At 36.1% G+C, this 15,161-nt stretch overlaps 1 protein-coding gene across 3 annotated transcripts in view; it reads right to left on the reverse strand.

Moving 5' to 3' along the window:
* Nucleotides 1-1,043: 1,043 nt before the first annotated feature.
* MINPP1 (multiple inositol-polyphosphate phosphatase 1) overlaps nt 1,044-15,161 on the reverse strand; it is a 45,426-nt gene continuing 31,308 nt past the window's right edge. For 2 of the 3 annotated variants that reach the window (XM_079899662.1, XM_079899661.1), the window contains one exon: nt 1,044-2,444. In XM_079899662.1, coding sequence (XP_079755788.1) covers nt 2,051-2,444 — 394 coding nt within the window. In that variant the 3' untranslated portion in view covers nt 1,044-2,050. The remainder of the gene's footprint in view (nt 2,445-15,161) is intronic. The other variant, XM_079899663.1, reaches the window with a different exon arrangement.

Genomic DNA, 15,161 nt, shown 5'->3' on the forward strand with positions numbered 1-15,161 from the left:
CAACCTCTGTAACATTAGGGAAAATGGACCACACTTACCCTCTATCCTGAACTATTTTACATACCAAGGACTACAATGATAACCATATAGTCCTATTTAACAATAAATTAAACAATTCCTATAAAACTTTAATAGTCTATGAAAAGTTTATGAATCAAATTAATGTTCCAGACATCAAGTAAATTTATTTTAAGGTCTTTTAAGATAATCCCCTTGAAAGAAAAACTAGGTTCATTCCACTTTAACATGCCCATAGACTTAGTCTAGTGTTTGTACATAAAAAGTACACAATAGGTATTGATGAACTGATGGTGTTAATTTAAGACAAGTGATCAGGATCAAGAAGTTTTGAAAAACAAATATAGCAATTAAAAGAAATCAATTATTCAAGAATGATACGCACAGTATAAGTCCATTTATAGAAAATTTTAAATTCCCACAACAATACTACAAGTTTTCAGAGTCAAGCATGCAAGGGAGTGGTAAATACTGAGCTTCATGTTGGTGGCTACCTCTAAGAAGGGAGTGAGGGCAAAAGCACCAGGGAGGCATACAAAAGTCCTCAATTCTTCTTATTTGGATCTAAACCGAATGATATAATGTTAATTTTGATAAAACAGTATGATGGGCATGAATGCTCATTATACTGTTCTCTTCTTGTCTGCCTAATTACAAATTTAAAAAAAGAAAAAGATTAATACCAGACCTTTGCAGGAACAATCAGCAGTGTATTGATGTATCAGTAGTATTTATCAGCTAATCATCTATTTTATGAATATCATTCATTTGAAGATCAATGATCTACAGACCAATGATCTATGCATCTTCTTTTATACCTTCAATATATAGTTGTATCACTTTTTATTTAGATTTTTAATAAAACAGATTTCAATTTTTCTCTAATAAGTGAAAATCTGAGGAAACTTCTATTAGAAAAAAATTTCCTTATATTGCCTGATTTAGTCAAAGCTGCTTGAAATGCTAGCCTGTTACCATCAGTTACTGATTGTGTATTAATACGGAGAGCAGAAAAGACCTGGTAGTAAAGTCACAGGAATTCTGTTTATTATTATAGCAAACATTTTCCTGGCATTTGACAGAACTCAGAACCATTTCTTTGAAATGGGTTCATATCTGTGAAACTAAGCCCACCAGTAGGAAGTCTTTCTTTACAGAAATGAACAAAAAGGAAACTAAACCATCAAAAGATATATTTCACATAATAGTAAAATATAAAAATATAAGCAAAAATGACAAAATTTTTAAAAAAATGCTAAGCAATGGATTTAAGAAACTTTGATTCTATTCTTCTGTCTTGTTGCTAATGGTCCTCTTTGTTCTTCCACTGTTACATATGTGAAACAGGAATGATAATAATTAAAGAATGGCTTTGCAAGACTTACTAGGAGGTTAAAAGGAATTATTGAAACAGTGTTCAAATACTTTATAAATACTACTAGCAAAGATATTTATTATATTTTTGTCTTCCTTCAGTGAAGGTGTTCTTTTAAATCAGACTCTGTTTATTAATATCGTTTCGAATTCTCAACTAGAGAGATGTTAGCTTTCTTTCAAAGCGATACTCCCAGTGAATCATAATAGTTCTGATTAAGAAAGATGATACCAGAACTGTGCTACCTGAGGAAAAGAGAAAGAACTGCAGCACAACTGGCAAAGTTCCTAGACTTAGTCCAATCAAGTTATGGATTGTCCAACTGACATAATATTTTGTTACTCCAACTTTCAAGTATCATCCTGAAATCACATTCTATCTTAGTGTGAGTTTTCGTACATAAATATTTAACTTCTGTAAATGTTTGTAGTGCCAGTTATCTTTTTGAATAGATCTTTTTCCTTTAAGAGAGCTGCTCCAGTGAAGAATCATTTCTTACACATCCATGTCCAGACTCAAAAAGAAACGTTTTTCTTTGAAAAGACAGAAATACCCAAGTAATGTTAAAGCTTGCTGTAGCCAGGGATTGCCCACCTATTCCAAGCATGGGATCACTCCCTGGAGATTTCTGATGAATTAAAAATGTTTTCCAGTTACTCATAGCTCATCAGATGTGTTCACCTTTGGTAGTTCACATTCTTCACTGGTGTGACAACTCTGAAGGATGTCCTTGTAGTGGTTCTTCAGATCTTCATACAAAGAAACAGTTTCTTGGGAGTGAGCCAATGGTAACACCTTTTCATTCAGTAACATCTGCACTTGGAATTCTTCCTTAGGAGTCTTAGCATTTTTACAATGGTAAAGCACAAATATTAGGTTTGAGGCATAGGGTACAATGTGACCACTTCGGAACTTCCGATGCATTTGCTCCTTGTAATTGTAAGCTGTTAGGGGCTCCTTGTCTTTGAAGTAGCCCATGAGAGAAAGCAGTGGAAGAAGGGTCTCTGCATGACCAAACTGAAGGATGACTGGAGAGGAAACTGGTTGAGAACTTAAAAGAGAAGTAGAGAAAAAAATACATATAAACATATTTTTACATACAAAGTAATTTAACATGATAGCTTTTAAACATAATAGCTATACTTAGAATTAGCATACAACTTTATCATCTCTTTGTAATCTTTATAACAACAGTCTACATAACAACAATATGGCTGAAATTCTTGTGGTAGAGAACTGAACTTTTTTTTTTTCCTTGCAGTACGCGGGCTTCTCACTGTTGCGGCCTCTCCCGTTGCAGAGCACAGGCTCCGGATGCTCAGGCTCAGCAGCCATGGCTCATGGGCCCAGCCGCTCCGTAGCATGTGGGATCTTCCCAGACCGGGGCACGAACCTGCGTCCCCTGCATCGGCAGGTGGACTCTCAAACACTGTGCCACCAGGGAAGCCCTGAACTTTTTATAATAAAAGTTATGTTCCAAAATTTTAGAACACTGTAGTATTGTAAACCCATCTAAAACAGTGAGCATACACATTATTCTTTAAGTTTAAAGAGAGTGTTGAGTCTTTTCTTGTAGATTAAGGAAGTTGAAGTTGATATGTATTTCAAAACTGCATTGCCTGTCTGTGAAGGACTGGCCCTTAATAAATATTGATTACTCCTTGGAGCTCATCTGAATAAATTTCAAATGTTATTTTATCTTTATCTAGGGAATAAGGACAAGCACTATTCAGTAAATTTCTCGGTTAAAACCAAGTCTGAACAGTAATGCATGTTATTCCTCAATGTTTTATAAGACCCAACTTGGGCACAAAATGTGGAAGAGAGCTACAAAAGGGTAGAGACATAACCTATTCTAGCTCATATACTGTGTCTGTGGTTGGGAATGGACTTTATACACTGCCAGAAACACAACAGCTTCCAACACCATGAGCTAGGTCACCTTTATTTTTGTTTTTTCCAAGTTTTCTACGATTTTTTTCTGGTAAAGGCTTCTTTTAAAAGCAGCAGCAAATGACTGTTTAGCCTTCTCTCAACTTTTATAAAAAGAATATGACTATTGTTCTTAAATATAATTCATAAACCTATTCAAACACAGTTAACCATCTGACTTCTTGCCACCACCCCAACACATTAGGTTCACATTTTCTGGGAGGACAGCAGCATTTGCAGCAGTTTTTGAACCTTCCTAATTCCTTACATAAAAACAGATGGAGTTGGGCTTCCCTGGTGGCACAGTGGTTGAGAGTCTGTCTGCCGATGCAGGGGACACAGGTTCGTGCCCCAGTCCGGGAAGATCCCACATGCTGCGGAGCGGCTGGGCCTATGTGCCATGGCCGCTGAGCCTGCGTGTCCAGAGCCTGTGCTCTGCAACGGGAGAGGCCACAACAATGAGAGGCCCGCGTACCGCAAAAAAAAACCAAAAAACAAAACACAGATGGAGCAAATGGACAGCAGATCCCAAACCCAAGGGAAACATTCACAACATAACTATGTGGAAAAGTATTCTCCATGAATCATCAATAGCCTCAAGACCTGCATATTATCAGTATCAGTGTAGAAGGAAGCAGAGGGAAGCATGTAAGAGATCTGAAAACTGGAGAATCCCAAACAGCCATCGGATATTCACTGGAAAGTGCTGTGGGCCAATCTGAGATAGCAGCTGAAATTGGGAAGGGTTTAGGTTACTCTAGTGTGTGTGTGTGTGTGTGTGTGTGTGTGTGTGTGTGTGTGTGTGTGTGTGTGTGTGTGTGTGTGTGTGTGTGTAGAATATGTATGTACTGATACTATATATTATATATGTATATATATGTATATATATATAATGACAATAGTAATATAGATTGATTTTTTCTATATGCCATAAACATACAACATATCATAATTATTTTTGCTTTAGGTAATGTTACCTTTTAGAGCAATTAAAAATAGAATAAAAATTATGGTAGACAGAATTCTAAAATGACCTCCAAGAATTCAGCCCCTTGGTGTATATACCCAGTATAATCCACACCTCTTAAATTGGGAAAGACCTACATATTATCAAGATATCACTTTCATGATTATGTCATATGATATGGCAGAAAATATTTTGTAGATGTAAATAAGTTTCCTAATCATTTGAGTTTGAGTTAATCAAAAGGAAGATTACTCTGGGTGGACCTAGCCTAATCTGGGTAGGTTACTGAAAGGGGATGAAGTTTCTGAGAGATCTTCCTGCTGACCTGAGAGCGGAAACAGCCATGTTGTAAACTACATATGGAGGGACCACATAATGAGAATATGAAATTGGCCTCCAACAGCTAAGAGCAGACCCCCGCTGATGAGCAAAAAAACAGGGACTCAAATGCTTCAACTTCAACTTGGTGAGTGCAAGGGAGGACTACCTCTAGGCCTCTCTTGGGGCTGCAGAAATCTAGCCCTTATGAACTCTCCAAACAACTGCTCCATAGTTCCACTGAAGGACAGAGGCCACACTAAGGAGAAACTGCTGGGAATGGGGTCAAGACTGAGCAGGAGAGGGACCACAGAGATAAAGGAAAAAGGAAGCCCAGATAAAAGTGGGGGGAGAAGAGCAGAGCCAGGAAGCAAGCTACCATATTCCTGAACAGTACACACACACACACACACACACACACCCACCCAGAAAAGGGAGCTCTGTAAGGTTAAAAGAGCAACCTGATACAGACTTCTTCTAAATGTTGAGGAAAACTAAATTTACATTATAACAAGCAACAGAAAAATAAATAAGAGAATAAGGAGCAGAAAAACATTCCTACAGAAAATAAACTATACTAGAAAAGTATACTCAAAAAATACAGAGAAACATACTATTTCTCAATTATCCATTATTTTGAGATTAATATTCTCTAAAAGGTGTGAGATTTAAAAACCATTCATCAGCAGGTGACTGTAAGCCTCTTTTCTTAACTGGTATACTTTAATTAGGTCATCTAAAGTACCTAAAACCTTTATTTATTTCCAAGCAGTATCTCCTTAAGTCCAAAGTTCTAAAGCAGTACCATTCAAACCACAGTTATATTTAGTTTGACTGCATAAATATTTTTACATCTTATAATATTTGTCAGTATTTTAAAAGTGGGAGATTTCAAATTCTTAAAAATCCAGATTTGTGGCTCCTCTTAAAAACCTGAAAGATCTGGCAACATGAACTCCTAACAAGGCAATCATCAGCTGAACAGGAATAAATAAGGTTTACCCTCCAGAGATGACATATACCTGTTGCACAGGACATATATCATTTCACGTTGTTTAAGATAGGATGGATTCATTCATTTGTTACTTGCCTCGCCCCTTTATATATTTGACTATAAATAAGCCAAAGCCACTGCCATAATGTAAATATAATGGAATTTAATAGTGATAGAAGTTAAAGAAAAACATGTAATATAAAGATACTGGTTTGTATTTTAAATCTTCTAGCCATGAGGCAGTAAGTGCAAAGCCAGGAACAACCCTCAGCTCAATACTCTACTATTGCTCTTTGTAAGGTTTATTAGGACACATCAGAGTTCAGGAAGGAGAGCAGCAATACCCTCCCTGTCTCACTGAAAGGCTTAACTGTCAGCAACTCTCTCCTCTTTTCCCCACTGGGGAACTCCAATAAACTGGGAAGAATATATAAGGCAATATATAATATAAAATATTCTACTTTTAACATGTAATTAACATAAAAATTATTAATAAAACTATTTTATTCTTTTCTACCAAGTCTTTGAAATGCCGTGTGTACTTTACATTTACAGCAATCTGAATTCAGATCAATCCCATTTTCAGATGCTGAATAATTGCATGTGGCTGGTGGCTATTATGTGGGAAAGTGATAGACAGTGGAGTAAACAGCCTTACCCTACCTACCTGGGTTTCAAAAGTCAATCAAATAAAGAGAAAATAGAAAAAAAGATAAAAAACAAATAACAAACACACACATGAAACAAAAAAATGTGTGTTGGGGAAGAGAAGAGACCAACAGGGCTATGTACAAATGATGAGTTCAAAGTCCTATTAACTACATCCAAGCTACAGAATAAATTAAATCTAAGCTGTTACCCAAATTTAAGGTTTAAACCTAGGGTTCCTTAGGTTTATATAAAAAGCAATAAATCCCATTTTCTCTTTTGACTGCCTACTTTCAGTCACATATTAAAATCAGCTATTTTTGAGAAGAAAGTCGAGAAAAATTGTGCTTTAAAAATGCTTATTGGGAGTTTTATGGGAAATCAAATAACTTTATATATTAGATTCATATAGGAAGCCAAATCAACAAAAATAAATGACTGTCTTCTGCCATATGATCCACCTAAATTAAAAAAAATATTTTAGAATTCCAAGCAATTCTCAATAGGAAGCAATTAAAAATTATTTTTTAAATGCAATTTAAAAAATAAATGCCATGAGTATCATCTTACTACAGATCAATCTCCATTACAGAAGTATGCAATATACAAAAACAGTATGTTTGAAGGTCTGGTTAAATGCATCAATACAATAATGATAACTAAGGACAAGGAAAACTACATACTAGAGGGTCAAGACTAATGTAGCCTTCCCCAAAACAATCTAAACAACTAAAAACATCAATTTACTTAGAGATCCAAATGTGCTTGCAGAAAATAGTAAGCAACTTACCATTTTTTGTAGGTTATATATTTCTACAATAATGCCAAATATAAAGGAGAAATGAGCACAATTTCACTCATGATTATTTTTTGTCTGCCTTTAACCTTTGTGCCTTAAAGTGTCTTGCACAAATAGCAGATGCTGTTGCTACTTCAGAAAAAGAAGTTGGCTGATGTTGCTTGTATTCATACAAAAAAGCATTGGACAAAAATGGATGTGCTCAATTTTCTGAAACATAAAGAAGAGACTTTTCAAAGATCCATTCTGCCATTTGTTTAGATGTGACAGATACTAGCATTCTCTGCCAAGTGCCAGGTACCATGATAGTTTCGCTTTTTAGAAGAGGGAGGAAAGATGAGAAAGGGGGAGAAAAAAGGTGGTAAGGTGAAAGAACAAAAATACAAACAAAACATATGCCTGGTTCTTGCAGATGAGAATTTGTCTACGTGTTAGGGGAACCCAGAGAAAGAGTAAAATCACTCTGTCTGAGGAAGAATTGGACGGACTTTGCTGAGGAGGTGGCGTTTGAGCTGGATCATGAATACATTCCTATGAAGTCTTATAATAGAAATGCTGTCCGTTGTGGCTTTAGTAAAGTGTAGTATCTGGTTTACCCTATGATGTAGGTATCATCATCCCATTTTTACAGATGAAAACACTGAGGTTAACTTACTTGCCTAAGTTAACTCTGAACCATCAATTAAACTCACTAGAAAAAATACTATGCATTAAATTCATAGGAATAGATAATATAAAAGATTAACCTAAATTCTTTCAAAAAAATATTAATCGTCCTCAGCCTGATTCTTAAGTTCAATTTTTCAAAATTGTTTTTTTTAAAGAAGGGCACATCTGAAATTATTTAATTTTTTAGCTTGAACTTGAATACAGGAATACTATAAATCGAGTTTCACGAATATAATATACACACAAAACAATTCACTTGGAAAAAGCTCAATGCCTCTTATATAGGAAAATATTTGCGTAACTGGACTGGAGCAAATAAGTTAGGAATTTAGTAACCCAAGTTTACTTTCAAGCCATTGCTGATTTAAAATCAATCAAATCAAATAAAAAAAACTTAGTACAAATTTAAAATCAATTTCAAATCAAATCAGTCGGGGGGGGGGGGGGCTATGAAAACATGGCATTTCAATATACCAGCTGAGAAAAACCACATTGTTAGTGCTTGGTAACAAGGCCCCTGGCGTACTAATGTGAATTGGGCAATTTAAAAAATACTCTTTAGCAACATGCCCTTTGGTGAGAGCACATGTTAAATCCTACAGAATAAGAAAATGGACTATCTCTTAAACAAGGCATCAATTCTTCTCCAAGAATGTATAAAAGGCAAAGATTACATTCCCCGGGTTTTTAACCTGAAATAAATATGTGACAGAGGATAAACAAAAACAAAAGACAAGAAATCTTGCTTCAGGAACACACTACATGACTAACTGCTTCCTAAAATTTGAGACACCATGTGTCTATTATGAGCTTATGGAGACCATCTTCTCTCAATAACTCTGAGACACTCAGTACAACATACTCTCCACCATGAATTCAGTTTGCTGAGTAATAAAGGGTGTATGCAACTACATTTTTATTGTAGCATGAAGAAAGGGAATATGTCAACAAATGACAGTTCTCAGTTTCAGAGACCCAACATCTAAGCCAAATACTTTTCAACTCCCATTAGTAAGTACTAGCTATCTGGAACACTGTACTGAGGTTGTATCCAGATCCAATGTCATCTACTTCTTATTTCCTAAACACTTTCTTTATATATGAACATCTTCTCCTTGCCAACCAATCTCCCCCTCTTTATCTCTCTCATTTCCCAGACATAACTATTTAAAATCACTTTGCCCATTTCTAAGACACCTGATTACAAAATACAGCAGCAGACAATGCTTCAAGTTTGTATCAGGATGCATGATTTCTTGTTTTTTGACAGCAATATCACCCCTGGTCAAGTGTATTACAAAACAACACAAATATATATATAAAAATATATACACATATATATGTAATATATTATATATATATATATATATATATATCATACAATCACCTGAAACAAACGATCACTTTAAGAACTATGTGTAAATCATTCCTAAATGTATGTATACAAAACTTCATTGAGCGCAGAATAAGAAGACACTTAATTGGTTTGGTTTACATCTTTTTAAAAAATGTCAAGGAATATTATTAAAAATCTGGCTTAGAGAAATTTTATCTCACAGGGAAAGAGCTTATAAAATAGAAAAGAATGCCTTATGATACTTTGTAAAATATGCTATCAACAAGAACATAAAACTGAAACTCTCACATGGCCTAAAAGTTATCTTTAAGCACTTAACATGTTTCATACAATTCTAAAAATCTTTCTTCTTGATTTTTGCATTTCAAAAAAAAATTCAGAGATCACTAAACGTGCAGGTTGGATTTTAAGGGTAAGAAGCAGAATTTAGCACACTCCTAAATAAGTTAAAAGATCAAAAAAAAAGTAATTTTTCCATTAACTCAAAAAGTATTCCCAATAAATAATAGCTCAGAGTATAAATCACTTGCCTCAGACATAACTGTTTTTCTTCACTATTTATTTTTCCTAGCTGATTCAACCTGGTAATCCTTAATGATTCAAGTGTTAAAACTAGAATAAATATAATAATCTTCTTCAAGGCTCCCTAAGAAAGCAGAAGTAAAACACCTACCTCATAATTATGAGGTATAAAATTCAAAAGAACTTAGCTAATAATTTTTCAGTCCTTTTAAACTACATACTTTAAATCAAGGGCCTCCTTACAGCTAAGAATGCCAGAATGCTTTTCTTCACTAATAAACAGTGACTAAGCAATATGTAAACTGATTTCTACTTTACTGTTTGAAACTCAACTGCCAAAATATCAAATGCTGGGTATAAAAAAAACAAGTAGAAATTTCAGTCTGCAGTCTGTAAGGAGCTTAGAAATTGCAATTCCATCCTAACAGCAAAGAGCTGAACAAACTGAAAAATCAACAATTCTTCTTAGATCCATCAGAGAAGTGAGGTCACAGGTCAAACCGCTGTCCCCCAAATTGGAGAGAGAGACAGGTAGATACAGAGAATAACAATTTACAGGAGCAGAAACCTCTATGGGAACCATGCCAGGGTCGGAAAACCTAAACTGTAATTGACAAATTGCTAGAGGCTCAGTGTGGACAAGTCTAAGTTAAAAACTTCAGGGGACCAGGGCTTCCCTGGTGGTGCAGTGGTTAAGAATCTGCCTGCCAATGCAGGGGGCACAGCTTCAAGCCCTGGTCTGGGAAGATCTCACATGCCGCGAAGCAACTAAGCCGTGAGCCACAGCTATTGAGCCTGTGCTCTAGAGACCGTGAGCCACAACTACTGAGCCCACATGTCACAACTACTGAAGCCCACACGCCTAGAGCCTGTGCTCTGCAACAAGAGAAACCACCGCAATGAGAAGCCCGTGCACCGCAATGAAGAGTAGCCCCTGCTCACCGCAACTAGAGGAAGCCTGCACACAGCAATGAAGACCCAATGCAGCCAAAAATTAATTAATTAATTTAAATAAATAAATAAAAAGTAAAAAATAAAAATTTCAGGTGACTAGGCATAGCGAGGGGAGTGAACTCTGCCAGGTCCTCAGTGAATCCCCTCTTGCTTCTGGCAGGGAAAGGATAAAAGGAACCATTTTGAAATAAACCAGAGCTTTCTGTTCTTCTTAACAAGGCCTGCCCTCAGGAGAAACTATTTCACCAGAGTCTAACCTGCTAGGGGGTTTTATCAGAGCCTAGCCTACCTGGGAGAATAGAAATACTCAACTCTAGCCCCCTCTAACTCTCCTGTGTCATTTATGGAGGAGAAGAAAACTGAGAGGCACTGGTGAAGTTCAATGCTTGGGGCACAGGCTCATCAAAAGCCTGAGACCTAATCATAGGACTATAGAATGCTTCCCTTCCCTCCACACCTTACCACTATATTACTAAAGGCCTATTTACCATAGTTCCTCTTACCCAGTACATCATGTCCACTTTCAACAAAAAAATTACAAGGCATACTGAAAGGCGAAAAACATCATTTAAAGAGACTGAACAAGCATTAGAACCATAGTCAGATACAGCAGGTATGTTGGAATGATCAGGCCAGGAATTTTTTTAAAATATAATTTATCTGTCAAGGGCTTTAATGGAAATAAAAGCAGACAATATGCAAGAACAGATGAATAATTAAAGAGATGAAATTTCTAAGAAAGAATCAAAAATAAATACTAGAGATCAAAAACACAGTATAGAAACAAGGAATATCTTTGTAAACCTGACACAGATGAGGAAAGAATCTCTGGGCTTCAGCATATGACAACAGAGACTTCCAAAGCTGAAAAGCACAGAGAAAGAAGACTGGAAAACACCAGAACAGAATATACAAGAACTGTGGGACAATTACAAAAGGTTTAAATTAACATATATGTAATGCGAATACCAGAAGGAGAAGAAAGAGAGACAGGGACAGATGAAATATTTAAAGCAATAATGAATGAGAATTTACCCAAATTAATGTCAGATGCCAAACCACAGATCTAGGAAGAGAATATTGAATGGACAAATTCCAAAAAAAAAAAAAAAACTATACCTACACATATAATATTCAAACTTCAGAAAATTAAAAATAATGAAAAAAAATTTTGAAAGAAGCCACAGGAAAAAAGCACCTTACCTATAGAGGCACAAAGATAAGAATTACACCTGACTTCTCTTCAGAAGCCATGCAAGCAAGAAGACAGTGGAGTGAAATATTTTTAAGTGTTGAGAGAAAAAAAAAACCCAACCTAGAATTAATGTTGAGGAACTCAGAGCTTTCCTGCTAATATAAGGTACAGGCAAGAACGTTCCCTCTCACTACTGTTTTTCAACATTGTACTGTAAGTCCTGGCTAATGAGAGGAGATAAGAAAATAAAATAAAAGGTATACATATTGAGAAGGAAGAAATAAAACTGTCTTTGTTTGCAAATGACATGATCATCTATCTAGAAAATCCAAAGAATCAACAAAAAAAACCTCCTGGAATCAATAAGCACTTATACCAAGATTGCAAGATACAAGGTTAATATACTAAAGTCAACTGCTCTTCTATATACTAACAATAATCAAATTTCCATTTGAAATTAAAAACACATTACCATTTACACTAGCAACCCTAAAAATGAAATACTTAGGTATAAAATAACAAAATACGTACAAGATCTACATGAGGAAAACTACAAAGCTCTTATGAATGAAATCAAAGAATAAATAAATGAAGTGATATTCCATGCTCTCAGATAGGAAGGCTCAATATTGTCAAAATGTCAGTTTTCCCTAACTTGATCTATGGATTCAACACAATTCCAATCAAAATCCCAGCAAGTTGGGCTTCCCTGGTGGCGCAGTGGTTGAGAGTCCGCCTGCCGATGCAGGGGACATGGGTTCGTGCCCCGGTCCGGGAAGATCCCACATGCCGCGGAGCGGCTGGGCCCGTGAGCCATGGCCGCTGAGCCTGTGCGTCCGGAGCCTGTGCTCCGCCAACAGGAAAGGCCACAACAGTGAGAGGCCCGCGTACAAAAAAAAAAAAAAAATCCCAGCAAGTTATTTTTGTGGATATATTCTAAAGTTTATACGGAGAGGCAAAAGACACAGAATAGCCAACACTCAATATTGAAGGAGAAGAACAAAGTTGGAGGACTGATACTACTCGACTTCATGACTTACTATAAAGCTACAGTTACGAAGATAGTGTGGTATTAGTGAAATAGACAAATCAATGGAACAGAAGAGAGAGCCCAGAAATAGGCCCCTGTAAATAAAGTCAACTGATCTTTGACAAAGGAACAAAGGCAATACAATGGATCAAAGACAGTCATTTCAATAAATGGTGCTGTAACACTAGAGATCCACATGCAAAAAAAAAAACAAACAAAAAACATCTAGTCACAGACCTAACACCCTTCACAAAAATTAACTCAAAAAGGATCAGAGGCTTAAATGTAAAACTCGTAGAAGATATAACATCAGAGAAAACCTAGATGACCTTGGAGATGGCAATAACTTTTCAGATACAACACCAAAGGCACAATCCATGAAAGAAATAATTGATAAACTGGACTTCCTTAAAATTAAAAGCGTATGCTCTACTTAAGTCAACGTCAAGAGAATGAGAAGACAAGTCACAGACTGACAGAAAATATTTATAAAAGACACATCTGATAAAAGACTGTTATCTAAAATATACAAAGAGCTCTTTAAGATTCAACAATAAGAAAATAATCCAACTAAAAAATGGACAAAAGATCTGAATAGACACCTCAGAAAAGAAGATATACGGATGCAAACTAAGCATATGAAAAGGTGCTCATATGTCATTAGGCAATTAAAAATTAAAACAATGAGATACCACTACACACCTATTGGAAAGGCCCAAATCCAGAACACTGACAACACCAAGTGCTGGCAACAGGAACTCTCATTCATTCTTGGTGGGAATGCAAAATGATACAGCCACTGTGGAAGTTTCTTACAAAAAAACCATATTCTTATCATGTGATCCAGCAACTGCAATGCTTAGTATTCATGCAAATGAATTAAAAATGTATGTTCACACAAAAACCTGAACATCGATCTTTATAGCAGCTTTATTCATAATTATCAAAACTTGGAAGCAACCAAGATGTCCTTTAGTAGGTAAATGAGTAAATTAACTGTGGTACATCCAGTCAATGGAATAATATTCAGCACTAAAAAGAAATGCACTATCAGATCATGAAAAGATACGGAGGGAACATAAATGCATATTACTAAGTAAAAGAAGCTAATCTGAAAAGGCTACATATTGTATGATTCCAACTATATGACATTCTGCAAAAGGCAAAACTATGAAGGTAGTAAAAAGATCAGTGGTTGCCAGGGGTTGGTGAGAAGGGAGGGATAAACAGGCAAAGCACAGAGGATTTTTAGGGCAGTGAAATTATTCCGTACAATACTACAATGGCAGATACGTGTCATTATACATTTGTCCAAACCCAGAAGACGTAAAACACCAACAGTGAACCCTAATGGAAACTATGGACTTTGGTGATAATGATGTGCTAATGTAGGGTCATCAATTATAACAAATGTACCACTGTGGTGTGAGATGTCAATAGTAAGGGAGGTTGGGGGGCATGTGGTAGGGAGTTTATGAGAAAACTCTGTACTTGCTGCTCAATTTTGCTGTAAACCTAAAACTGCTCTAGGAAATAAAGTTTATTAATTAAGCAACAACAAAAAAACTACTACATGGGAATATATGTGACCAAAAAAGCACATTTTTCCTTCCAAAGAGTTAAAATAGTCCCTCTTAAATAGCTGCTCATGCTTCTACCTGTTTGCCCTGCTATAAATGACTTACTCACATCTCAGTTTTCTTTGACAAAGTTAAGCAGCACACATGTTACATGTAAAAACATACTGTGTTTCTATTCTAAATTACTTCCAAACACCCAATTAGTGGATACCTTCAATTAGTGGAGGCTAAAGAGTTGTGGAGTTTCTGTGTGTGCACATATAGCAGTGATTTTTAAATGTGGGGTTATTTTTGTAACTCTAAAGATGTCAAAACAAATATACAAAAGTATTTATTTATGGTCCAGCTTTCATCAGAAGCCATTAAAGGTATGTGCCAGGTTTCTGTAAAGTAAATCAGTAATTCTTGTGAAGGTAGTGGGTTCCATCTCAGGAACACAACACTCTTTGCTTTGTCTCATAATGGAGAGTGCATCTTAGAAGTGTTCTAAGTCACCCGCTAGGAACTGATTTACTTCACTTAGTACAGGCACAACTGCTGTTTGAAAGAACCAAATCCCCAGCTTCTCCTTAAATATACCCAAGTTCCGAGGATGGCATGGGAATTTTTCTGGGTTTTATTCCCAAGCTTCTTCAAAGCAAAGTTGGTTTATGATTAAGCCCAAAATACTGACAACAGCCACTAGGTAAGTGTGTGTGCATATGTCTGAATGAGGGAGTACAGAAGTGTGTAAGTGTGTGTGTGTGTGTGTGTGTGTCTGTCTGTCTGTCTGTCTGGGGGCTGGGGGGTTAGAAAGACCAGAG

This window comes from Stenella coeruleoalba, assembly GCF_951394435.1.
Source record: "Stenella coeruleoalba genome assembly, chromosome: 16".
Lineage (NCBI taxonomy): Eukaryota > Metazoa > Chordata > Mammalia > Artiodactyla > Delphinidae > Stenella > Stenella coeruleoalba.